Here is a 25,192-nt window from a genome sequence, read left to right as displayed (position 1 = left end):
GGATGATCCAAAGATGGACAGTGCTTCCACACACACCCTTTTGGTTTTGTGCTAAGTTGGAAAATGAGCGCTTCCCAGAAATGCCAGGAAAACCTCCCTCAGAGGTCAGCAAACAGGATCCATGTCCAGAGAAGGGGCTTCCAAACTGGGCTCTTCTGCAAGTCTGCTTGTGGCATACCAATCACCTGTTGCTCCTGTTGTCACCTCATCTGCCTCACTGGGTGACCAAGCTTTGAAAATCAAACAGTGCTTTGGTGACAATGGGAGCCTGAGTGGGTTAGGATCCCGACTCCAGTCACCTCCCAGCGCTGCAGGATTCTGAACACCTCCACCCGAGGCTTCCAGCCCTGCAGGTGGATACAACAGCACCTCCTTCCGGGCTCCTCACAGGTGCAGTGCTGCAGAACCGCCATGATCGGGAGCAACACTGGGTGACGTGAGAAACTGGAAGTGTGGAGGTGACCAGAGACTGAGGACCAGAGCCAGCCTGCGGGCCCCGGGCAGGGACGCAGGCCAGGCCAGAGCTGGGCCTTGGGGTGGGGGTCTCCCTCGGAAGCTCCTGAGACTTGGTTCTTCATGGCCCAATTTCAGTAGAATTGGTGGAGGAGGGGACATATATGCTTATCAAACAGTAAAATGTGCGTTCCTAGAGAAGAATTTTCTTGGAATACTTATTTATACACACACATTATATATACACATATATATCATACAGAGAAATTTTAGACAAAGGTCTGAAACATAGAAACAAATGTGAAGTATATTATATACTCCCTATACTTCTATTTGCTCCATAAGTTAAGTTATGCACAGGAATATATAATGTCATATATAACATTTCTCTGCTTCTATTTCCTCACTAAATTGAAGTGTTCACGATTTTTCTCAGGTGTCTCTAAAAAGTCAGTTTCTGCAAGCTCACACACATGCAGACACACAGCCTGTCGACAGCGAGTCCACCCCGTGGAGATGCCCACTTCCGACCCTCCTTCTGTGCACTTCCTGATGAGCAGCGCTGTCCCTGGGGGGCGTCTCCGAGCCCAGGACCTCCTCCTCTGCCACAGGAGGACAGGGAGCTGCTCATGCGCTGGACACCAAGGGGAGCCACAGGGACAGGCATAGGCTAGGTGGGCAGTGTCTGTATGGAAGCAATTGATTAAACAATAAAGCAAAGGGGTTTTGCTGGTGTCTACCTTAGTGACAAGTGACAGGCAGACATCAATCCCAAAGCACCCATCACAAAACTATCTCCTACAAGAGACCAATGATCAGTTTTGATCTTACCTCATATTAATTGGACCTAGTTGTATTTAGCAGTTTTAAGGGAGAAAAGAAAATTCCTACAAAATCTATACCAGCACTTGATTGAATTTTGAGCTTATTGAGTCTTGTTTTGGGATTTTCTGCCGGACAAAGTCCCATCATTTAGCTCAATGATGCTTCCGGAAGGTGCACTATCCAATCCTTGTCACTCTGGCTTCATCATGATTTTTCTTGCCCTCAGATTTGTGACATTAAAAATTCCAGCCTTCTGGGAAGAAGCTGATGCTCAACGGTGAAGTCACTTACCCAGATATTATGGCTTATATCTAGATCTCCCCCAAAGCCTCATGTGGTCACAGGTGGGGCTTTTAAGAGGTGGAGGGATCTAGGGTGTGTGATGCTGGGATCAAGGGTGTGTGCTTACTAAGTTGGTCCGATTGGTTTGGCACAGGGCCCGGTAGGATTAAGGGTGCCCCACCCTGGGTGGGATCGATACCTGCCCCAAGGGCATGTAGTCTGGACAGAATATAAGGGGCAGAAAGAGGCTGCTGCCACGGCTTGCTGCTGCTGCTTCTGCTGTTTCACTACTTTGCTGCTTTGTTGCCTTGCTGCCTTCTACCCTGCCATGGACTGTTTCTCCTCTGTCCTGCTGCCCTGCCTTGGAGCCAGCTGACTATGGACTGAATCCTCTACAAACTGTGAGCTAAATAAACCTTTTCTCCTTTAACTTTGGGGGTTGAGTATTTGTCTCAGCAGTGAGAATAGTAAGTAACCTAGACCCCAGAACAGAGAACAGTGGCCTGCTCCTTCCCCAGCTTTGTCTCCTGAGCAGTGTGCTTCCTTCTCATGGTCTGGCTCTGCCAGCTTCTACTATTATTTTCAATCACTACAACTATTTTGGAGGGGGGGGGGAGACTTTTGTAATTTTTTCCGCTGTCTTCAAATATATTGCTTCCTTCTTTGATAAAATCTTCACTAGACTCTCAAAAGAAAGTCTTGCCTAAATATTTACCTCTCTCAAGTGGACTGATAGGAAAGATAAAGGATTTGAGAACTGTGATCTTTAAAAATTGAAACAAAGCTTTCTTAGAAAACCCTCCCAGAAAGGCTAATCCCAGAGGTGTTTGAGTTTAAAATCCCCAGCCCCCAGGTCCCCTCTGACCACACAGGTGCCTCAGAGGGGCTGGGAACCGAATCTCACCCCACCAAGGGGGTGCCCTCCAGAAGCTGTCCTACCCTTCCCCTGTAGGGCTCGGGAGAAGCCAGTTTGGGAGAGCAGGCCTCGTTTGTGTACATTTGAATAACACTGGCAGAATGTTCCGGAGGATCCCCCACCTCTGTAAACACAGCCTGCTCCTTCAAATCTGTTACCTCATGTATTTACATTAGCACAGAAAGCTCTGACAGAAGCAACAGCTGATGACACTCCCGCAGTTTTCCACAAAGGCTCCAATTAGGCGGCTTTGTGTTACTCTAATGAGCAGATGACTTGGAGATGAGCGAGTCCAACTTAAGTGCACAGGGCTCAGGAACCCCCAGGTTGGGAGAAGCGGGTGCAGCTGAAAGGGGAAGAGAAAGGGCTGCTTCCCAAGGGGAGCCTAGGAATGCCTCAACCTCCCCTCCAGAGCTCCCCAACCCACCGGCGTGGATGGCTGGAGAGGTGGACGAGACCTGGGATGCTCTTCCATGAATCTACAGAGCATGCGTTCAACTTATTTTTGAAAAGCCAACTTGTGACCGGCTGTCTGCCAGGAAGCAGAGGAACAGAGGCTGGGGCTGGGTCAGGGCTGAGAGAAGACAGCGGGGTCCAGTCCGCACCTCACCGCAGGTGGGCCTCGGGTAGGCAAGGCTCAGTCTCCAGCCGCTCAGCATGCTCTGCCCCGGTCTGACCTCCTGCCTCCAGGTCAAACCCAGCCCAACACACGAGGGCCAGAGCAGGCGATGCCATGTGTTGGTGTCCCTTCCCTGTTCCCCAGCCCTCTCACCAGTCACACAGGTGGCACACAGGGGTACACACAGGCGACACGGGTGGATACACAGCCAGGGAGTCGCCGGTGCTTGCAGAGGAGGCTGATGAGATGGGCCTGGCGGGGGCCTGGAGGATGAGAGGGGCTGGCAGGCTTGGGCAGGACAGGGTCCCAGAGATCAGAGCGGGCGTGAGGGCCTCACAGTCGGTGGGGAGCAGAGCAAGCTAGGAGGAGGGGGAAGGGGTCTCCGGCTGGTCTCATTCTGAGCCCAGTGAGAGAGCCTGAATGGTCAAGAGTATATGACAGGTGGCCAATAAATGCTCAAGAGGAAAAGGGAGAGGGAGAGAAGGCGTGGCGCCACCAGCAGCACACCCACCCTCATCACTTGGGTCTGGGCCGTGTGTTGAAGGACCTGAGTCCAGCCTGGTGCTACAGGGAGGGGTGGAGCCTTCAGGAGGAATGCAGGGCTAGGGTTAGGGAACTAGGGCCTCCCCAGAGAGGGGGTGTGGGTGAGGAACCAAGGGCACATCTAGAAAAGGGGGTGCAGGTGAGGGATGGGCCTGGTCTCCTGTCTGCTTCCCACCACTTTGCACTACACCGGACAAGCAGTTCTGCTCCGCCACGCTGTGCTGCCCAAGGGCCAGACAGTGGAGCATGGACCATGGACAGACACCTGTGGAGCCGTGAGCCAGAACAAACCCTTCCTCCTTCCAAGCTGCTACCTCTGGATTTCATGAGAGTTTGGGAAAGCTGATTCACACAGCAACTTACACACTCCAAAGCTCACATGGAATTCTTCTTTCTTTCCCCGAATGCTCATGTTATGGACTAATTCTCTCTCTCAGAACTTCCGCTGTTGGTTCCCAGGGCTCGATGTGAGGGCACTGGAGACCAGGTGTGGACAGGCCTGGCTGGGGTCTTCATTGGGGCACCATAGGGCGGAGCCTTTAGAAGACTAGAAGAAGATGAGAGCACTGTGTGCTGATGTCCTCTCTGCCTCGGAGAACATGGCAGACAGGCAGCTGTCACACACCAGGACAGAGCCCTGGCTGGAACCCGGCAGTGCAGACTTGGGATCTCCACTTGCCGACTGGTGAGGATGTGCACGCCCTGGCCTGGGCCTGAGTCTTCCTGTCTTGTCCCAGGGTCTCTTCTGCTCCAGCCCCAGCATGGCACTGATGGGATGTGGCCTCACCACGACTGCAAACTGAATGAACTCCTTGTCTTTCTAAAGTACCTGGCCCTGGGTTGTTTGTTGTAGCTGCAGAAATGGACTAATCCATCAGCCAAGCGTAGGAGCACCATTTCCATGAGAACCCCAGGAAAGCTCACAGAAGCGTAAATTGCAATGCCCACTGTTAAAGCCACACAGAGCCATGCGGGCTGCCCAGGCCAGAGCCATTCCTCAGAGTCAGGCCGGAAGCGGGCCGAGGTATGGATGGGAGTGCTCCCTGCTGGAACACAAATGCCCCTCAAAGCTGGTTCAGAACCTCAACTCCTGGGCAGGCAATGACACAGACTCAGGTCCTTTCCTAAAGCCATGTCCCTCTCATCACATGCACCCTTTACCAGAGACCAGCATCTGCCCACGCCCTCCAGATGACATCATTCTGGGCCCAGTGGACTGAAGCTGGAAGCTCCTCTACTACCGGTAAAACCCCACCTTCCTTGCCCTCTGAAAAGCTCCTTGCTGGTTAATCCATGGAGCTGGATTACACGAGAGGGAGAACGCCTCTCCTGAGAGGCAGGGAGAATGTGAACCAGAGGAGGGCTATACAACACAGCCATACTTCCCCCATGCATCCAACCAGAAGCTCTGACCAGAAATTGGCTTTGCTGTGGAGTACAGAAGTCTAATAACTGAGCGCTGCTAAACAAACAAACAGAGGAAAGCTATTCATTAACCCAGCCCACAGTACCCAGAGAAAACTGCTGCTTAACAACCCTCCCCCCAGGATCAACATTTATCTTAGACCCCAAATTAAACACATCACAGTTTCACAGCAAAAATGTGTTCCCCCAGGGGAGGCAAGTGAAGTCCAATTACATAACTCTCCACAGGCGAGGGCATCGTGCTGGGGTAGCACGCTCTCCGGCTGGCTGCGGAGCCTTCCGCTGGAAGCCCAGGCAGGAAAGGTCATCATCCGAGCCTGCTAGGGGTGAAGCCCAGGCCCCAGGGAGGCACGGCCTCTGCTTTCCACATCACCTGGAGGCCCGGGGAAGGGGAGGGGGTGGGGAAGCAATCAGACTCCTAATCACCATTAGGAGCCTTCTCCTGGACTGGCTTCCAGCTCAGAGGAGCGTAGCTGCTTCCTGCAGCCCTGGGGATGAAGACAGGAGACAGAGCCGTCCCTGCAGGGCACCAGTTCACCTCCAGCCGCCCCTGGGACAGGGTTTCCAGCACAGGAGCCTCTGGGGGCCGAAGACCCCGCGAGGGTCACAGAACAGGGACAGCAGGACAGGGGCTCCCAGGACGCAGGGACACCTACACCTCAAGGAAACCAGATCCCCGAGACTCCGTGCCAGGGTCCTTCCCCACACACCCAGAGGCAGGCACTGTCCACCCGGCGTGCACCCACCAAAGCTGTACTCCTTCCTTGCTCACTGTTATTATGAAGTGTGAGCCCCAAAGCTGAGGCTGTCCTGGGGGACGCAGAGCATGACGTCCAGCGTGCAGGGCCGGGCTGCCCCATGACCTCCCTGTGACCTTGACCCCTTTGCCCTGTGTGTATAATAGAACCAACAACGCCCGAGGTTGCCCTGGTCATCATGGCAATTAAATGAGCTACTACTCGGCGTCCACAAGAACTGTAGCGTTCAGTGCTTAGCATCTGATGCGTACAGGAAGTTCTCATCAAATATTTTTAGGTAAATGAACATTGGGAGGAGACAGAAAGGGCCATTAGTTATGCGATGCTCATTCAGCATGAAGCTGGGAACTTGGGGATTAAAAATAGTCTCCCCAGGAAAGAAGGCAGGAACCGGAGCAGAGGCTGGTGGACAACGCTAAGGACCAGCTGGTCGCTGGCCTGGCAAGGCCATAGGCTGGGCATGCACAGGAGCAGCTTGGCCAGGGACCTCAGCTCCAGGACAGCACCATAACCCGCTGCCCCAGGCAGGGCAGGCTGGAGGGGTGGAGGAGTGCGGCTGGGTGCCGCTCCAGTGCACAAGCGGGTGCCCGGGAGCCAAGGCCTTTGTCCCTCTCCAGGCCTCCTGGGCCAGGCCGTGGGACAGACACCATGGTGCCGGGCAGAGGAGAGGGCAGGAGGCTGAGGAGGGAGAAGCAGCCTGAGGGCCCTCGGCAACAGGAAGGGACTGCTCAAACCAAGGGCTTGAGGGCTCACAGAAAGGTCACCATGGCTCTGGGGGCTGGCGGCCTTCCACCCAGACTCCTCAGCTGCACACAACACCCAGACAGGGCCCTGTGCCCTGTGCCCATGGCTCTGCTTCTCCTGCCTGCTGATGGAGGGACCCAGCACAGGTCTGTAGTCAGGAATTCCTCCCATTCCCCACCCTAACTCTGGCCTTCAGGCAGTCACTTAACCCTGTGGTCATCTAGAATCACATGATTGTCTCTAAAGAGCTTTTTTCCAAATCCAGGAACTTCCTCCTCTCTCAAGAAAGACTGCCTCAGGGCTGTGACACATTCTGGTGGCTCTCAAAGGTGGGCAAGGAACCCTCACAGCCTGGATCCCCAGGAAGGTGAGACCTTGCAGGCACACGGGAAGGGGACCCAAGGTTCTGGCCTCACCTACTGCTGTCCACGATTCCGCTCCACCTCCTTTAGTAGCCACTCGAAGGCCCAGTGTCGGGCAGAAATGTCCCCAGCCTCCAGCTGGACATGCCCGATGGGCAGCACTGTGCCCAGGGAAGTTCCTCACAGGGAAGGAACCCAGTGGTTCCAATTCCAGTTCTCGAGGACTGGGAAACTTCCCAGCAGCAAGACGGGGTTTGCCCTTGTCTCTTCCTAGAACTCTGGCCTCCTGGGCATCCGATTTCTAGGAGCTGCTGACCTAAGAGGCTGCGCAGGACCCAGGCTGGGCCCAAGTGTGGGCAGAGGGTTAGCAGAGCCAGCCAGGAGGTGGCTCCAGTACAGGCAGGGAAGGAGAGCCCAAAACATCAAAGGAAAAACAAACAGATCCAAAGTAAGTGCCCAAAGGAAAGCCAATGTATGGTTAAGCCTGTTGAGCAGATGGAGCAGGACATGCTGCAGTGCAGAAGTGTGATACCCGACCACACACACGATCACAAAGCTACCACAAGCCCCAGAGCTGCCTACCTGTAGTACTGCTCATCAGTTTGCACACGGAACTCGGTTGCACCGATCCCACTGTTGGCAAACAGGAATCCCGGGTCCAAGGGGACTTGTGCAGGATATATACAGGCCAGCAGACGCACACGTCACCTCTCATGTGACGCCACTGGGAGAAGACACAAAGGGCCTCGAAGGTCGCAGCCTGCAGGGTGAGGGGCTTGCAGCAGTCATGGGTCTACTGCCTCCAGGTTAGGCCTAGGGGCCTGGAGCAGCTGATCCAAGCCTGAGTCAGTTCCAAGTCCAGAGCTCAGTGTCTCAGCCACCGAGAAAATGGGCTTGGAGAGGCCACGTGAAGCTGCCCGTGGTGCCCACCACCATCCCCAGGACCTACATGCGGGCAGGGCAGATGTTTGTGCTTTCGATGCTAAACGCGTTCTGTGCAGACTCCACAATGAAGGCTGCTACCCCCAACAAGACGTCCGCATCTCCAGATCACCTCCAACAGGGCCACAGCTCCAGGCTTCCACGGCCCTTGGGTTCACCGACTCACGAGAATGATTCAGAGCTCCAACGGACACTTCCCCCAGGGTCACAGTGTCACCACGGGGACACAGATCAAGACAGGAGAGTGAGGAGACACACAGGGCGGGTCTGGGAGGGTCTTGAACGCGGGCTTGTGTGCCCTGTCCCCTGGATGCAGGACCCATGGCCCAGCTGATACAGCAGGGCGATCAGCATCGAGAGCCCCTAGGGCTCGGGTGCCCAGTCTGTCTGGCAGGCTTCTGCACTCGAGCACAGCTGGTCAGACCACTGGCCCTGGCCTGAGCGGCACCCCAGCCAGCTCCCTTTGGAGGGCTGAGCAAGCAACTGGAGCCTGGACCCCCGGTGGTGTGGCTGTCTGTTGACCAGCTCCACCTCCAGTCAAGTCAGCCTCTGCACACGCCCAGGTGTGGCCCAGGGCCATCAGCAGTGCAGACTGGCCCAGCACTCTGCAGATCCAGGGGGAGAGGTTATCTCCCAGAAATCAGGACAAAGGCAACTCAGCCTCTGCTGCACTCCACCGGGTGATGGAGGCTGTTCCTGCTCTGTGACTCCAGGAACTTCCCTAGCCTCTCTCAACCTCAGTCTCCTCAGCAAAAGCCTGGGAATAATAATAACACTTGTCAATAATACTGATCACTGGGGATAATAATAGTACTTATCAAGGGCTCTGTCACTTGTGAGATCAGCAGCACTTGAGAGCAACTAACAAGATTTTCTCTCTAGTAGCTACATTCGAAGAAGCAGAACAAAGCAATGTTACAAAGTAACATTGGTGATATATTTTACTTAACAGGTTCCAATCTTAGCATTTCAACATGTAATCAATACTGAAACAATGACTGACACATCTTGCATGGCTGCAGTGCATGTGAGACACCACATACCTGTCTCAGGGCCTCAGCAGCCCTGCTGACCCACAGCTGCCACACTGGACACGGCAGGGAGAAATGGGCCAGGAAGAGCAGGTATGCACTCATTAAATGAGCAAATGTGGATGCCACGTTCACCCCTGTTTATAAATGTCAACCAAATGCTGCATGTGTGCACATATGTGTATGAGCATGTGCTGACTCGCATGTAGGGACAGCGACCAGAGACTAAACTCTAAAGCACTACATGCTAGTCTATGCCAGGAAGTCAGCGGGCCACACAGGACACCATCAGCCACTTCTCAGGGGAAGGAACACGTGAACCCACAGCACGGGCCCGTGGCCCACTCTCCCACAGGCCCCTCTGGCTCCCAGCTCCCGTGGAAGACGCACAAAGCCAAGGAGCCACAAGGCTGGGACTCGAAGTGGGTGAAGACCCCGGGAAGGCTGCAGGGAGGTGCCCGGGCTCACGGGGCAGTGGCAGTGCCCAGCTGTTGCAGGCCCCTAGAGCCCATCACACCACCCGATGAGCCCGCTCTATGTCCGGGAGAACGTCACTAGCAGGGTCTGGTGTCAGGCAGTTACTCTCAGCAGTGGCAGTGTTGTCATGGAGTCTCAGGCCCCAAGCACCTTCCACAGAATGGCAGTTCCTGTGCAGCCTCTCTGGGTCTGGGACACACAGCAAGGCACCCATCACTCTGCTTCCGCCCTGCTCTGCTGAGACCCCACAGCCAGTGGGCCTCCCTGCACCCTCAAGGCGGGAGCAAAGAGATCAGCCTAAGCACAGGCGTGCACTTTCATACACGGTGCGAGGCCAGGCGGGGATCAGGGGCACAGCCCCACTCCAGCCACTGTGCAGGAAGAAGAGCTAACTATCTGCCGCTCACAGGTCACTCTCCCTCGACCAGGTAGGCAGGGCTACGAGAGCCTCTTCCCACCCTGCCTGGGGCCCTGCTCCTGCGCCTGGGTGAGGACTCGACTCGGGGCCTCGGCGCAGTCCAGACCCAGGCTGGGGAGAAGGGTCCAGGTGGGGTGCAGGCACAGCCACTGTGCAAAGCTGGGCGCGACTCAGGCCCACATCACATTCATGCAACCTGAGCGGCTGTGGCCCTACTGCCTGCTCACTGTGGGAGTGAGCCGGGGTCCTCAGGGCGCACCCCCGCCCCCCAAGCTCAGGGGGCCCGTGGTGCACATACAGCACGCGTGAAAGATCTATGCCCAGAGACACGCGCCCCACTGCCCTTAACATGAGTGACTGAGACAGCTTCCTGGCTCTTGTATCTGGGGGAGCAAACTAGAAACGAAAAGGTAGAAGTGAATCAAGGGAATACAGAGATAAACCCAGACCACTGGCCGCTCTCCCTGCTCCTCCAAGAGGGTGGGCGGACAGGGCCCCGCAGGGCTCCTCCAGGGCTCCTCCAGGGCTCCTCCAGGGCCCGGGCAGATGGGAGCGGAACACTGCAGATGACGAAGAGGGCACTGGAGGCCAGAGTGTGGCTGCGAGGCGAAAATGAACTTCGGTTTCCACGGGAAATCAGTCACACAGCTCACAGGGGTAAGCAGCAAGGGCGACCGGCAAGGAGGAAACCAGGTCTGTCGGAGCCACACACACCTCCCTCTTTGTCTCTTTTCCAAAATTTTCTTCACATTCCAGCAAAAAGTGTACACTGAGTCTTTGCCAAGACTTAATTTGATGAGATTTTCTTACATGGAAACAGTGTATACAGTAATGGTCCAGTATGGCACCAATTTAGAAAAAGAACCTCATCATTTGCCCACCTCACTAGATACCAGATTTTTCCAATGCTACACACAAAAAGATCTACTAAGCAACAAAGAATCTTCCCTTACATTGGGTCAGTGGTGACATCACCATGTTTTGAGGAAGCAGACCACTCACGTGTCCCTGGGGTATAAGCAGATGATGAATCATACAGATGTCTGATATCACAGTGATGGTGAACTGCTAGTGCATGTCAGCCTCCCAGTGGCAGTGCAGCTATGGCCCTGTGCATCATCTGCGGTGATCTTCCCTTGGGCCCATGCCATTGCCTCCCCATTTTACGGACCAGCTGAATGAGTCACAGGAGAGCTACTTGCTGAAGGTCACAGTGGCAGGGAAGTGGACCGAGCGTCCGTGCTCCTGACCACCTACCATCCATCCTCTGCGGGAAGAGGGTGTCCCCGGGCAGGCCCCATGTGGACTCCGGGGCACTGCGGCCATGCACGGAGAAGTCACATGGTGACCTGTAAGGAGGAGAAAGTCGCAGCGGACTGACGGGTCAGCCCCACAGGCCTGATGACTGACACCAGCTTCCCACAGGCAAAGGGTGATGCATTCACTGGGATTAAAAACAAACCTGTGAAGCCCTGTGTCATCCCTGCTGCCAGCTGCCGGCCTCCCCTCGGTGGGTGACCGGGCTCCCACTTTGTGAACAGAGGACGGAGCCGATGCTCGGGAACCCCCATGCACCCAGAAAAGTCCCCTTCACTCTTTCTCATTCACCTCACAGTGACAGCCTACTGTGTAAGGGACCCCAAAGAACACGGATTTCAACACCAAAGTGCCTGGGGGCTCAGAAAATTCACTGCGCAATGTCAGTGTGAGCGTTTGCCACCAACATGGAGCCTGGAATTGTTGAAAACTTTAAATCAATTACTTTTGCTTTGCAGACTAAGGACTGCTCTTATTTCCTGGAGGTCCTGGGGCTGGAGCCACCAGACAAAGCTTCGGGGGGCACGGAGAGCAGGGGCACAAGTCACGTGCTCCCCAGGGGTGGAGCTGGCACCCCAGGAGACAGAACTCTGCCTGACAAATGCGGCTCCCAGCCGGGGTCTGGGCACCTGCTGCCCTTCCTCCAAGGGTCCTTCTCCATGGGCCCTCATGGCAGTGCCCCAGGTCACCCACACTGCACCTGTAGCCTTCCATGCAGAAGGGGTCGCAGTCATGAGGGAGGCACAGGAAGGAGCTGTGGAGCCCTGACAGGGTCTCTGACCCTGTCCCTGGGACCTCGCCTTCTTGAGGGGGATGACAGCTTCTCAATAGTCTCTCCTCACAGCCACCAGGGAAAGTCTGTAGCTGCATTATCGTCTACACTCAAGGACAATAATGAGCTCAACACAAGCTGAGCATGTGTGCGTGTGAGGGGCTTTGAGACAGTCACAGCTCACATCTCCCGTACCATCTCCGCTTCTGCTTCCCACTTGGGAATGAATGAAGAGATGTGGAGGAAGGAAGCAGCATCCTCTTCTCCTCCGCAGGCTCCCAGGGGGTGTATGGGTTTCGAGCCCCAGGCTGTAAGACTGCACCAAGCAGAAGTGCAGCCACACTGTGCCCAGCAGCGTGTGTGCCAGTCCAGGGACTCCGGACCAGACCTGGCGCTTCCTGAGTCCTGCTCACCACAGGTAATCGAGTGTGATCACAAGATCTGACACTCACAGCACATCTGGAATATAAGACACACTTCATACATGCCCGAAATACTGAGTGTGGTACTGCATGCTTGTAATCCCAGAACTCAGGAGGCTGAGGCAGGAGGATTGCCATGAGTTCAAGGCCAGCCTGGTATACACAGCAAGACCCTAGCTCAAAAACACAACAAAAATGCCAGCCATGATCACTGCCTTTCTCCAAAACTTTCTTTAATTCCTTACTCCTTACAAAGCTCTGCCACAACCCAACGTGACGTTTCCAAAGGCTGAGCTAGAACCTGGGGTGGGGTCCCAGGGAAGCCTGCTCTGCTCTCAGAACAGCAGGCCATGCTCCTTCACACTGGAATTGTCACTCGAGGGTGCACCAGCAGCAGAGTGCAGAGGGTGGGGGCTGAGTGAGCCTCAGAAAACTCAGCAGGCAGTGCCAGGATGAACACAACCAGCTGAGGAATCCAGATGCAGGCCCAGTCCAAAGACAGCCGGATTTGAAACCCCAAGGCCTGGGTTTGTGGATTCTGTTGGGTTTTGTGTGTTTGTGTGTGTTGTTGTTGTTGTATTTTGTGGCTGAGGATGGAAGCCCAGGCTTTGGAACTCACTCCAGGCAGGTGCTCTACACTGAGCCCCGCCCCACCCCCTTCCTGCTCTTTGTTTATTGTTTCTGATGATTCTGGGGGCAAAGCCAGGAACAGGTGTGTGCTAAGCACACACTACACAGCCAGAGCCCAGCCCAAGAACCAGGTCTGAATCCTTGTTCTCCACTCACCAGTCACTCATGGGAGAGAAGGAGCAAATCTGTCCCTCAAATTCCTTCCGCTAGGCCGCTCTGGTAGCTGAGGGAGATGCCAGCAGAGAAAGTGGCCAGGAGCTGCACCTTTCTTCCTATGCTTCTGAGCTCTCTGGAAAGTAATTTTGTAATTTCAAGGATGATAGATTGGTCAGATCCAGAGCACTCACATGTCATTGAGTAATGTTTGCCGGTGGATTAAAATATCACTGCATGGGAACCAGACTCATCCTTTTGAAGGCTTATCATAAAAATGTAGCATTTGGATGAGAATAGAGGCCAGGTCTGGTGGTGCACACCTGTGATCCCAGCACGCGGGAGGCTGAGGCAGGAGGATCCCTGTGAGCTCAAGGCCAGCATGTACTACACAGTGAGAACAGACATACTGTACAAGTCCTAAGAAAACACTGCCTGTCCCTCTGGGAAAGGCCTCCGGATGTTTGCTCCAGTGTGACTGTTCCTGAGGCAGAGACACTGTAATGATTGTGCCAAAATGTCCACTGAGCTCTGAACCCAGACGCCCGAGGGCAGGATGTGCTGCTGCCATGAGCCAGCCCTACCTTCCTGCCGTCCCTCCTGCCACCACCTCTCCTCCCAGGCTGTCCTTCATTCTCTTGAGTCCAGCACAGTGGGCTCCAGGGCCATGGTTTAAAGAACACAAGATAATTTCTCCACAGAATAAATGCAAGGTGTTGAGGAAGTGGACAGCAACCTCCTGACCGGGACAAAATTCAGGTTCATGGAGCTGGACGGCAGAGCAGCGGCTGACGGCGGCTCAGGCCTCAGCTGACAGTGGACGTGGACAGCAGATGATGAGGCTCCTGGGCCCATGGGGACACGGGAGGGCAGGAGCACAGACCAGTGTCAGCTGCATGCTCTTCTCCATGAACTCTCGGTCTGGGGCTGCAGAGGAGGAGCAGTCTTCCTACAAGTCAATCACTTTGGAACTCAGATCCTCTGATGACTCCTGAGCCCCTCTCTTCCTGTAACTGATCTCCTGCTTCACCAGAGGCAGGGTGTGGGGCAACCGCCTCCTTTGTCTAGTAAGAAAGTCGCAGGCAGGTTCAGCGGGCTCCCTGTGCAAAGGCCCGGGTCCTTTTCCTCTAGGTCACAGAAAATGCAGGCCCTGCTGGGGAGCAGGGCTCCCGGCTGCCATGTGGGAACAGGAGTTGCAGGCGGGCCTGCAAACGAGGCTGTGGCCCCTCAGGGTGTGGATAAAAACACTGAAGAGTCAAAGACTTCATAGCTGGGAAATCCCATCGAGATGAATACGAAACCGTGCATTCCAAATGTCTCACAGTAACAGCCTCAGTGTTTTCTCCGTCTCTTTGAATCCATCGGATTATGGTGTAGGAAAGCATCACCAGAGAATCTGCCTGAGCGGGAGCCACAGGGCTCAGGGAGCAGCAGGGTACGGGACTCTCGGCGCTCAGGGCCGCACCCCAGCCGCCACCAGGGCGCGGCTGGCACGGTCTCTGGAAAGCAGGCAAAGCCTCGCCACTGAAACTGTCTGCCGGGCTCAGACGCCCAGCACGTCCTCTCTTCACAGAGCGCGTAGGAAAACAAACCCAGGCCTTGTTCCTGTCAGCGGCGCGTCCACAACCTCTGGTCCAAGCGACCAAGCTCCACTGTGCTCTGCAGAGGGGGCCGCACCAGGCGAGCTTGGCCAGTGGAGAGCAGCTTTCAGGCTCAGGCCGTGAGCACCCAGCAGACCCCTGCTTTTCACATCGGGGCTGGGGGAAATTCTGCTGGCCCACGGGGTGCTTAAAACAGGTGTGCTATTTTTCAAGAGAGGTAAACTAAGGCACCCCCTGAAGGTGAGTGGCCCATAAACCAGAGCGAGGCCGAGGGGACCCCTCCCACATGGCCGGGGACCCTGCCAGCCCTGCATACGGGGCTACGGGCCCCTGGCAAGGGCCGAGGACAAGCAGCACCCTCTGCCCCTAGCTGGCCCACACACGGCCACTACACAAATGTCGTGGAAGCTTGAGATACGGGAGTGCATCTTGATATGTGTGTTTTCAGCTCTTGCTTAAGCCATTAAGCTACTCAGAAGATGGAATTAAATCAGTGTTAATATCTGGCTGTATTTCTAGGGCCAGGTAAAATCTAGACCATGAACTGCTTGCTAACCAGCAGTTCAAAGTGCTTAGACTTAGAACCTTTGGTTCTGGTCTGAAATGTCAGAATTTAAAAAAGAAAAAAGGTATTTTTGCTCAAAAGTATTAATTTAATACATTAGTTTATATTTTATGCTATATATTAGGTACTGTTGCTCGATAACACACCCATAGATCCACCTATCAATCTGGCAATCGTGCGTGTGATCCTGGACAAGTCACCAACCTCGGTCTCATCTCCATGACCGTAGGATGAGGAGACTCCACTAGGTCATGGTTCTTCAATTCTGCTGCGTCTTAGAATCACCCAGGGAGCTTTCAACACCTCCATCTGAACGCAGGCTGCAGCCTGGGCCAATTCGACCAGACTCGGGAAGGAACTGAGCACCTGAGGTCTGAAGCCACCCCCAGGGATCCGGAGGAGCAGCCTCGGGAGCTGAGACCCTAAGGGCTGGGACCCTGCAGCTCCGAGAGTAGATTCTCAAATCCCAAGAGGTGGGCCTGGCTCTGCTGCCTGGTCAGGGCCCTGCAGCAAAGGCTCCACCCAGCCCCAGGCACCTGCAGAGGCCGGGAGGGAGAGTTCTGCTGCGGACAGGTAGGGAATGTGTACCCACCCGCCCTTCTCTGGCAAGCGAGTTTTTAAGCAGAACTGGACAAGCAGCTCTGCCCCCTGAGTTTCCGCCCCTGCCTAGCTTTCCCCGATCCATCGCATCCTCCCCCAGCGTCCTGGGTTTCCTGAGCTTGACCTTGACCAGTCTGCCGGCCCTGGCCTCGAGGATGGGCCTGGGAGGATGTGAACTCGGCTGCCACCCATTCCCACAGCCCTGGGCTGGGGCACCTGGACCCCGCCCTCCTCTAGGTGAAAGGTTCTGTGGGGTGGCCGGCAGCCGGTGTGGCAGCCCAGCCCCGGAGCTGCGTGCCCTGTCCACATGCACCCCTCACTCCTCTGTGCTGCTGGAACCCCCACCGTGGCAGGCACCTGGACCCCTCTGTGCTGCTGGACACAGGGGTACCTGGGGAGGCAGACTGTGGCCAGGTGTGAGGAACCAAGCTCCACCCTGCCGAGCAGCAGGACCCCAGGTCACCCTGTGCCCTTGAGGGCCAGGCTCTGGGGCGGACTGAGGGACAGGGCAGCAGCCAGCCCCTGGTCCAGGACCCCGCCCCCACCTACCCTTTTATAGTCAGACTACAACCCTCCTTCTAAAAATAAGTCCGCCTGAGGAGACACCAGGAAAAGCAAAGCTCAAAAGTTTTGTACTTTCATTACTTAGGACAGGACATTAGCTGGACAGACTTATCATCACGTTTTTAGAAATTACCCTACAAATAATTCTAAGATAGGTCCAAATTACTCTAGCCTCTTGACTCAACATGTTTTTGCAATTACTTGGCACTCCAACTGTATCTACTTAAATTAGGTCACAGTCACCAAGTTATTTTTAGGCCATAGCAACACACACACACACACACACACACACCCCAAGTACGCACTGCTAGACGTAGCTTGTTATTTGTGCTCCTTTGTAAGAAGAGGCAAGATTACATTTTTACTGGCACCGTATTTCTGTTCGATCAATAGTAATAATAACAGCGAGCCGCCTTTACAAAGTGGTTGTTGGTACGAGGTGCTACGCTGAACACTGGAAACACATTACTGCGCTTAGCTCCTGAACCGCCACTAGGAGAGAGTGAGTAGCAACGGCGTCACCTCCTGTGAGGGAGGAAAGCAAGGACTGCAGGGCTTAAGCGCCCTGCCCTAGGGCCACGCCACCACTGGACACAGTGAGTCTGAAGTTCGGCCTCAACTTCTCCCCTTTTTGCTGCAAAGCCAATGTTTGGCATCCAGCCTTGGGCGTGAGTCAGGGGCTGAGAATATTGACAGTTAAGCTTGTGAACATAGATATGGATTTTATTTCATACAAGAGCTATATTAAAAATTAATTTTTTCAATTAAAAATCCTCTTGACGTCCTGTGGGGGGGGAGGGGTGATTTTTATTCACACCTCCTCCCAAACAAAGCAGAGAAAAAACTGTTTTCCCAGGGCCTCTGATTTCTGAGCGTGGTCATTCCCAGCACCATCTCATGGCCACCACCTGCATGCGTCTATTTCGGAACCCTTTGTGAGCAGGGAAAACATGCAGTTGAGGTTGCCGCCCTCTCAGAGGGTGCATGGGATGTTTGGAAGTAGGAAAGTAACTCCCAGTAGCATCACAGATCGGAGCTCAGCCAGTCAGTGTTCCATGGCAGCACATGGCAGCAAGGCCAGGGCTCTCAGACATACACGGGAGCCAGGACGCACCCTAAGGTGCCCAGCGACCTCACTCCCCTCTGTGGGCAGCTTCTTCTGATGCCTGGGACCCTGTCTTTGAAAAACACTCAGACAGGAACATGACACTGAGGTAGCTGGCAGCAAACACATCCGACTACCCTATAAAATATTCCCAGCATTACTAAGTTTAAAATATTAAGTCTTAGCCAACATACTTAACCATATCTGAATGTTGTCTGTACCATACAAAATTTCAACAAAGAGAAAAGAGAAAGCAAACAGGGAAACTCAACCATTATTGGTTGACAGGGACAAGGATATTCATTCTATACTTTTCTACTTCTCTAAACAACATTTTTTATGATAAAAGTTTTAAAGGCATATATTGTGTTTAGAAAGGAGGCAGCAGTAGAGTCTCCCTATCCAGGTAAAAGACAGATAAATTCTTTCCCTGAACCTAGCTTTGTTAGGAACAAAGGGGTCCTCCGGGGACCACAGCAAGCGTGGTGCTTTGGTTAGGAAAGGTCAAGGGTTGCCTGCCGTCTTATGCATTGTGGCCAGAAACCAAGTAACAGCTGATTAAAAATCAGCTTTCAGTGAAGCCGACTGTAATCCTTCACAGATGTCGAGAAGCCTTGAGTATTCATCTTGGTCATTTTCGTCAGGTTGAGCAGAAGCTGGGGCTCAACGCCACTTACTCTTCGGAAGATGAGACTAAGCCGGGTCCAGCCTGGGTCACGAGGGGAGGGGGCTGTAAATTAGAGCAGGGACGTAATCCCAGGGGCTTCTGTGCTCAGCACCTCTTCCCGACCTGACCCAGCATCACCAAAACGGCAACCAGCAGCCGCGCTTGACGGGCAGCAACACAGCGGACAGCCTGGCACGGATGGGGCCGGAGGAGCGCTTGGGTGGCAAGGGTAGCAACCAGTGTTTACAAACACGGCCAGGGACTCGTCCGGGGCAGTCATAGATTACCCGAGACTGCACTGAAATCCCCGAAATAAACGCACAAGGCCTTGCATGTGTCTCCCTCATCACCCAACCACCCCAGCCCAGCCACGCAACTGCCCTGCCAAAGACACGCAGCCCCAATGACACCACTACCACCCCTGCTGAAATGCAATCTCAGATCACCAAGGGACAGGGCTCCTAAAATAAACCTCACAGGAAAAGCCAGAGCAGCGTGGTCTGTCGGACCCACTCGAGCCCCGGGAGAAGTTGCTGACCGAGCCCTTGAGGGAAGCCCAACCTACCCTTGCCTCAGTGCTGCCTGGAATTAGCCGCAGGCTCACCCGGGAGAAAGCGCAGCGAGGCGCTCTGCTAACCACCCAGGCCTGCTTCCCTTTGCACTCTGCCATCAATGCCACATGAGCGATGAGAACAACCCACAGAATGAGACCCTTTTGCTCCTGAACTATGTATTTTCCACCAGATCCCCAGATATTTGAAGAAAAGGCCCCCCAAATTACAAATAACCCAACCCCTATTACCAGAGCGTCTTGCAAATTGACCATCGCAGCCGAGGCTCAGCAGCCCGAAAACACCCAGTGCTCCCTGCGGCTGCGCGTGGTGAGGTCAGTGCAGTCCGCCCCGCCCCACAAGGCAATCTTACCCAGGCACGGGGCAGCCGGCTGCCTGGCACCCAGCTGCACCCAGAGCAGAGTGAGAGGAACCTCACCTTCTCAGTGGCCCCAAGACACTCTCTGCTCACCACCTGACAGGCCCACAGCACAGCAGAGTCAGGATCTACCTCCTCCTAATCACCCACACCCAAGTTCAGGGTCATCTGAATGTGTACTGCTTGATGCCTTTCAGACTATGGAGACACAAGAAGCCTGCTTTTCATCAAGAATATCGACTCTACGGGAGAAATGAGACCAGCAAGACTGTTTGTCATTGTTTCCCGAGGCAAACTGTCACAAGTGGAACTCTGTGGACAGTATTTTCTCATCTGAGATACACAAGCCCAGCCAAGATTACCACGCAAGAACAAGGGCAGGGGGAGCCCACTAGGAAATACTAGGAGCCAACCACACTCGAAAACAGAAATGGAATACAGAGCTTGTGGAGGATCCTGAACCTGTGTGAGACTCCAAGAAAACATTCTACCATCACCCAACACTGCCCGACTTCCGGATCTCTCTGCATACAGTTGTGAGATGTTCTCCTTCACCGAAGACCCCTTCGCAGGGAAAGCCAAGTCTTTGTGACAGTGGGGCCCAAGGAGCATGCCTGAGGACAGGAGTGGAGAGTGGGGAGGGGAGTGACAGCAAAGGGACCTAGGATCGAACCCCCAAGGCCACTGCATGAGAGAAGGCAGGAGGCGTCACCCAGGAGGCAATGGCAGAGGGGCTCCCCAAAGACAAAGACAAACTACTGGGCTCACCTAAGCGGATGGTGGCAATTTAAACACACACGGTGAGGGGGCAACCAGCAACACCGGGGCTCAACACGTCTGGGAGCTGGCTGAGCTGGGCCCCAGAAACCACCGTCACCTTGGTCAAAACACAAAGGAGGAGAAAGGGAGGAAGATGACTGTCTTGCTACCGCCACCAGGCAGAAGATGCCCAGAGGAGAAGGGCACAGGGTCAGGACACGAGGGGTGACGAGGACAGGCGGGCCAGGCACGGGACCCCCCCTGCCAGCCCAGGCAGCCCTGCTACCAGGCACCCAGAGGAGGGTCCTGAATTCCTCCTCCAGGTGCAGCTCCTTTGACCACAGTCATTCCACATTCCATGGACAGGGAAAGCCACCCACCACGCCTTCTTGGGAAAAGCCACGATGCCAGCTGACATCAAGTGAGGCCCAAAACCACCGCAGGCCAGGGAGAAGGTCACTAAACTGCCTCTGTCCCCCTGGGGATGGGGCAGAGTGATGGCTGCAGGGGTGAACTTTTCCTCTTCACTGGGGCCTTCATACAGATCTCTGCCCTTCTCAAAGGTCACTTTAGCAACCATCCAAAGCCAAGCTGGCCAGAGAGGGAGAAAGAGGAGGTTTCCTCCCAAAGAACAGTCCTCTCCAGCTCAGCACTACTCTGTTCCTCTGCTCCATCCACAGCACTGGGTCTAACAGGCAATGAGTCTCACCCAGCTCCCAGCCACGCTTCACTTCCCATCGGCCCTGGTTCGAGGTGAGCACCATCTCTGAGAGGTGACGTGGCCTGCCCTAGCCATGCATCAGAAGCCAGTCCAGGCAAGGACTCACTCAGATCTTCCAGCCAGCAGCCCGAGGCTGCTGCATTTTTCTCACAATAGCCAAACCCTAAAGAATGGGCACGGAGAAGGTGGGCAGAAAGTCTATCTTGGTCTGGGGGGATTCCGGCAAGAAGAAGGATGTGGTGGGAGGGGAGCAGGATCCTTACCTTTCAGCACCAGAGGATCTTTGCCTTCTCTCTTCAGGGACTCGAGGACTATATGAAGAGGCTGTGAGGGCATCACGCGGCTTGGCTCATTGGTGTTCTCATCGTAAACTATGATTTCTTTGGAAAAGATCCTCTTGAAAGAGTCCTTGCCTTCCCTGCAGGAAATCAAGTCCAGGACAGTGATCTTGCCCTGCTGCAGCCTCCGCCGGCTGATCTTGTCGGCACAGTTGATGTGGACAGCTCCTTGGATGTGGCTCTTGTTGTACTCCATGAAGGGCCTGCAGTCGATGATGACAGGGCTCTGGCTGGGCAGGTGGCTCTTGCTGCCCTTGGTCATCCTCTTGGCCAAGTCGTTGGGGTAGATGATTTTGATGCTGGTGAGCTGCTTGGGGACCCCTGTCACAGGGCTGCCCACTTCACCCGATGGACCTAGAGAGCCTGTGTTCTCATTGTTGTTGACCATCTGGTTGGCAGGGCTGGCGGCAGAGGTTCCGATGGCAGTGGCGGCAGTGCCGGCAGCAATGGCTTGGGTCTGGGCCTGACTGTCCTTGTCGTAGGCTGCCACAGTGCAGCAACTGGCACTGCTGCATCCACAATTCAGGGAGCGGGCAGAGCCGCTGGATGAGGGCATATATGTCAGATTCGCAGCCTTGAGGGACACAACAGTGGTGGCAATGACAGAAGGATGGCTGCTACTGCCGGGGGTGGCAGAGCCAAGGTAGCTAGAGTCTAAACAAAGGCTGAGATCTTGAGGTCGGACGGGCCTAGACAGTGCTACTACTACCCTGTCATCTAGAGGAGACGGAGGCATGAAGAGGCTGAACACTGGTAATTCAAGAAGAACTCAAGAGTCTGCAAAGAAGGGGAAGGGGAAAAGAAAGAATAAAGTCACCATGTGGCACAAAAGGCAGTCTCATCCATTCTCTGGGGGGAGCCTTTGCCTATCTCTGGGCGAAGTGCAAATTGCCCTTTGTCACAGCTACCAAAGCCTGACACCCGTTCTGATGGATTCAACAGGATGCGGACTGGGGCCCTGTGTATCTGGCCACTAAGTCTACCCTGACGTTGGACTTCATGTTGCAAATGTTAATGAACAAACTTTCATGGGCAGCATCAAAGTTCAGCCTCCGGAAAGTGAGGGTTCAGAGAATCAGAAAGCTGCAGACAGAAGGGAGTTGTTCAGAGGATCTATTCTGGGCCACATCTCCCAGGCAGAAGGACTCTCCACGGAGGAAGCCCGATTGTGTACCCTCGGGTGCTTGCTATTTAATTCCTTAACCCACTGCAATTCAGAGCCAACCAAGAACACTGGCCTGGCACACAGAAGTACTCAGCCGCTAAATATACCTCAGGGTGGATGTCAACTTTCTACCGGTCAGAGTGAAGGCACCTCTTGAGAGAATCAACTTAAGTAGGAGCTACTCTTGCTCCCCATCCTAGTAGGTCCTCTGGAGACCACAGCAGTCACACTCGGACCTCATGTCCCTTCTTGGCCTCTTATAAACTAACCTACATTTCCCCTTTGCACTACCAACTGGTATGCTAAAATGAAGTCACGATGGCCGGCCGAGGAGCCAGGTCTGGAAATCCCATCCTGAGTTCCATCACCCACCGATCCCCTGCCGGCGCTCACCTGGCCTCTGAGGACAGGACCGATGGCCTGGCCTCCCTGCCCTCGAATGTCCTGCACAGGCTGCGTCCGGGCTGGAGCAGCCGCACTGCCGTGCCCTGCGGGAGGGAGCTGGGGTCCTTACAGAGGTCCACCTGCGGTCTGCTCCCGGGAGCCTGCGAAGGGAAGGGGCAGTCCCTCGCTCCCCACTCCTTGTGGGCACTAGAGGCTTCCACGGCTCTGCTGGCTCCTCTCTAACAGATGCACACAGCCGTGAAACCAAACCCATGCAACAGCGGCTCACCTAAGCGAACTTTAAGAGCTGTCTGGAAAAATATCATCTATCATCTGTCTACACTCGGCCGACACCGCTCTCTGACATCCAGCCAAAGTGTCACAGGCGGAGTCCACACACGCACGCACAGCCAGGCACAGGTCCCCACAGACTCGGGCTTCTCCCCGCATCCCTGGATGGGAACGAAGACCCAGCCTCCCGCCCTCACTCCCCACCCCCTTGCGTAGTATTTTTTGGAGAGCGAGTACTATTCCCGCTGCTGCAACTGTTTCCCAGCTGGACTGGGGGGCAGAAGCCTGCCTTGGTGGTACCGAGGCGGACGTCCAGGACCAGCCCGCTGCCCTCCGCCAGTGCGCACACGCGGGCCCGCTCACCGACGCTAAGGACCCTCGCCTGGGCCAGCGCTCCCGGTGGGCTGCGTCCCTGCAGCAGAGAAGCGGTGTGCGCGGCGCCCCGAACCGCCGGCCCGGCCTGGCAGCCCCGGGACGAGGACCCGGCTCGCCGGCGCAGGGCCCGGAGGAGACGGCGCTTGGAGAACGCCTTCCTTGCTCGCGGCACCCACCGCCCGGTCCTCGCCGCGCAGGGCGCTCACACGCCGGCGGCGAAACTGCCGCAAAGCATCCCAACAAACCTGGCTCCCTCCGGCCAGGGCAAGGGGCCCGCGGCGTGGGCGCGCAGGGCCCGGGCAGCACCCGCGGTCCTGCGTCCACCGTTCCCCCTCTCCGCCTCCCGTGCGCACACACACGCACACACACGCGCGCACACTCACACACGCGCGCACACACGCGCGCGCACACACCGCCCCTGAGTGGTCGAGGGACTTCCACTTACTTCCTCGACCGACCAGCCTTGCACTGCCGGGCGCTGCGCCTCTGCTGTGGACTCGCGCGGGCAGCCCATTCACCGGGTTTCATTGATCTCCAGCAGCAACATAGTTACTTTCTCTTTTGCTACACTGTAAATGTATGATTCCGAGGGGGCGGGCCGGCCGCCAACCGACGGCGAGTTAAGCCAATCAGAAGCCAGAGAAGGCGGACCGCCACCTCATCGAGACCAGCAGCCAATGTGCGGTCGGGGGCGTGTCTGGGGGCGTGGCCGCGCGGCGTTTGGGCGGGTCTGTCGGCCGGGGCCTGGGGCCTCGATGCTGAGACTCTGGCGGTGATGTCATTGGCAGCCAATCAAACCCTTGAGAAGTCCGGCCGGCTGGCGGGCAGCTGCTCTCTATTTCCCGGGAAGCCAGGCCGGCCGCCCGTTAACCCTTCCCGGCCCGAGCCCGGGGCTGCGCTCGCCCGAGGTGAAGCCGGTGCCCTTCTGTAGCCGGGCCTCCGAGATCCCGCACCCGCGGACACCCGCATCCCGCGGATACCTGGCAACCGCGGAGTTCCGCACCCAGGGACACTGCGCAGCCTCCGCCGCCCACCTCGGGCCACCGCGGAAACCCCACGGGCCCCCCTCACTCGGGACCCAGGCAGAAGATGCGAAGCGCAGGGCTGGTTTTCCAAGGCGAACCGCGGCCCCGCTCGGTCCGGGTCCCTAGGGAACCGCGGGCGCCCGCAGAAGTCGCGGCTCTCGGGCTGCCCGGGTGCTCCCCACAGGAGCAGCCGCCCCGCCCCAGGCTGCTCGGAGGAGGCTGCGCGGGGGGCGGGGGGGTCGGAGCCCCAGCGCCTGGACCCCTCCACCCGGCCCCTCCTCTCCCTCGGATTGGCCCCCGCGGGCGGAAAGGAGCCGGAACCTAGGTCAGAGCCACGCTGGACCGGGTGGAGGCACCTGGGCAGGCGACACCGCCTCTCTCGCGCGACTCCCAACTGTGGCCAGCAGAGGGGTCGCGGAAGAGCAGGAGGTAGCCCCAGCCGCCCGGGGTCCCAGGAACCTCTGGAATCTGCAAGGAGGCTGCCTTGGACGACTGGGAGGAGTGGCAAAGCCTGGCCGCCCCTGGAGTCTACACCTGAAGATTCCTACTCTTGGTGAAACAGCCAGTCCTGCCCCGCTCCGCTCCCTGGAGCCCGGATCAGGGCCAAAGCGAAATAATTACAGAGGAGTAACGTGTTCTGAGCACTGTGGCCTATTTGCCCGTGGTCTTCTCCCTTACCTGAAGGCTTACCTTAGATCCAGGCCTGAGAAACACGCTAAGTGATCCGAAGTCAGAAGGCACCAACCACCGCTGGCTACCTGTTCTCAGCTCAGATGTTACCAGAAACCCTGGAGAGCACAAATCCATGTGCGCACACATACACAGCCCCGCCACTGCATGCCTGTGTTCCCGCATGCATCCGGCACAGCTAGGGTTTGGGGTGCGGCCCTCCCCCTGCCCCTTGCCCCTGGGTGGTACCTGGGAGCCACCCCAGGTCTCTGTCCTTCCGCCTCTGAGGTGGGTCCCGGGTGATCTCCAAAGAAAGCAGAAGAGAGCTTCCCAGAGGCCAGCGC

At 55.9% G+C, this 25,192-nt stretch overlaps 1 protein-coding gene across 3 annotated transcripts in view; it reads right to left on the bottom strand.

The window, feature by feature from the left end:
• Positions 1–24,458, bottom strand: part of Dusp10 (dual specificity phosphatase 10) — a 32,668-nt gene extending 8,210 nt beyond the window's left edge. Inside the window, exons 1-3 of one of the 3 annotated variants that reach the window (XM_021246431.2) lie at positions 23,600–24,458; positions 22,498–22,649; positions 20,865–21,716 (exon numbers count right to left, since the gene is read on the bottom strand). In XM_021246431.2, the coding sequence (XP_021102090.1) occupies positions 20,865–21,675 (811 nt within the window). In that variant the 5' untranslated portion in view covers positions 21,676–21,716; positions 22,498–22,649; positions 23,600–24,458. The other 2 variants (XM_004867413.3, XM_087209855.1) reach the window with 2 other exon arrangements.
• Between the last annotated feature and the right edge of the window lie 734 nt (positions 24,459–25,192).

This window comes from Heterocephalus glaber, unplaced genomic scaffold, assembly GCF_053883595.1.
Source record: "Heterocephalus glaber isolate CG9 unplaced genomic scaffold, H.glaber_assembly_v1.0 deba00001067, whole genome shotgun sequence".
In the NCBI taxonomy this organism is placed as follows: Eukaryota; Metazoa; Chordata; class Mammalia; order Rodentia; family Bathyergidae; genus Heterocephalus; species Heterocephalus glaber.
Note: the sequence above shows the minus strand (reverse complement) of the source record. Positions and strands in the feature narration are given on the sequence as shown.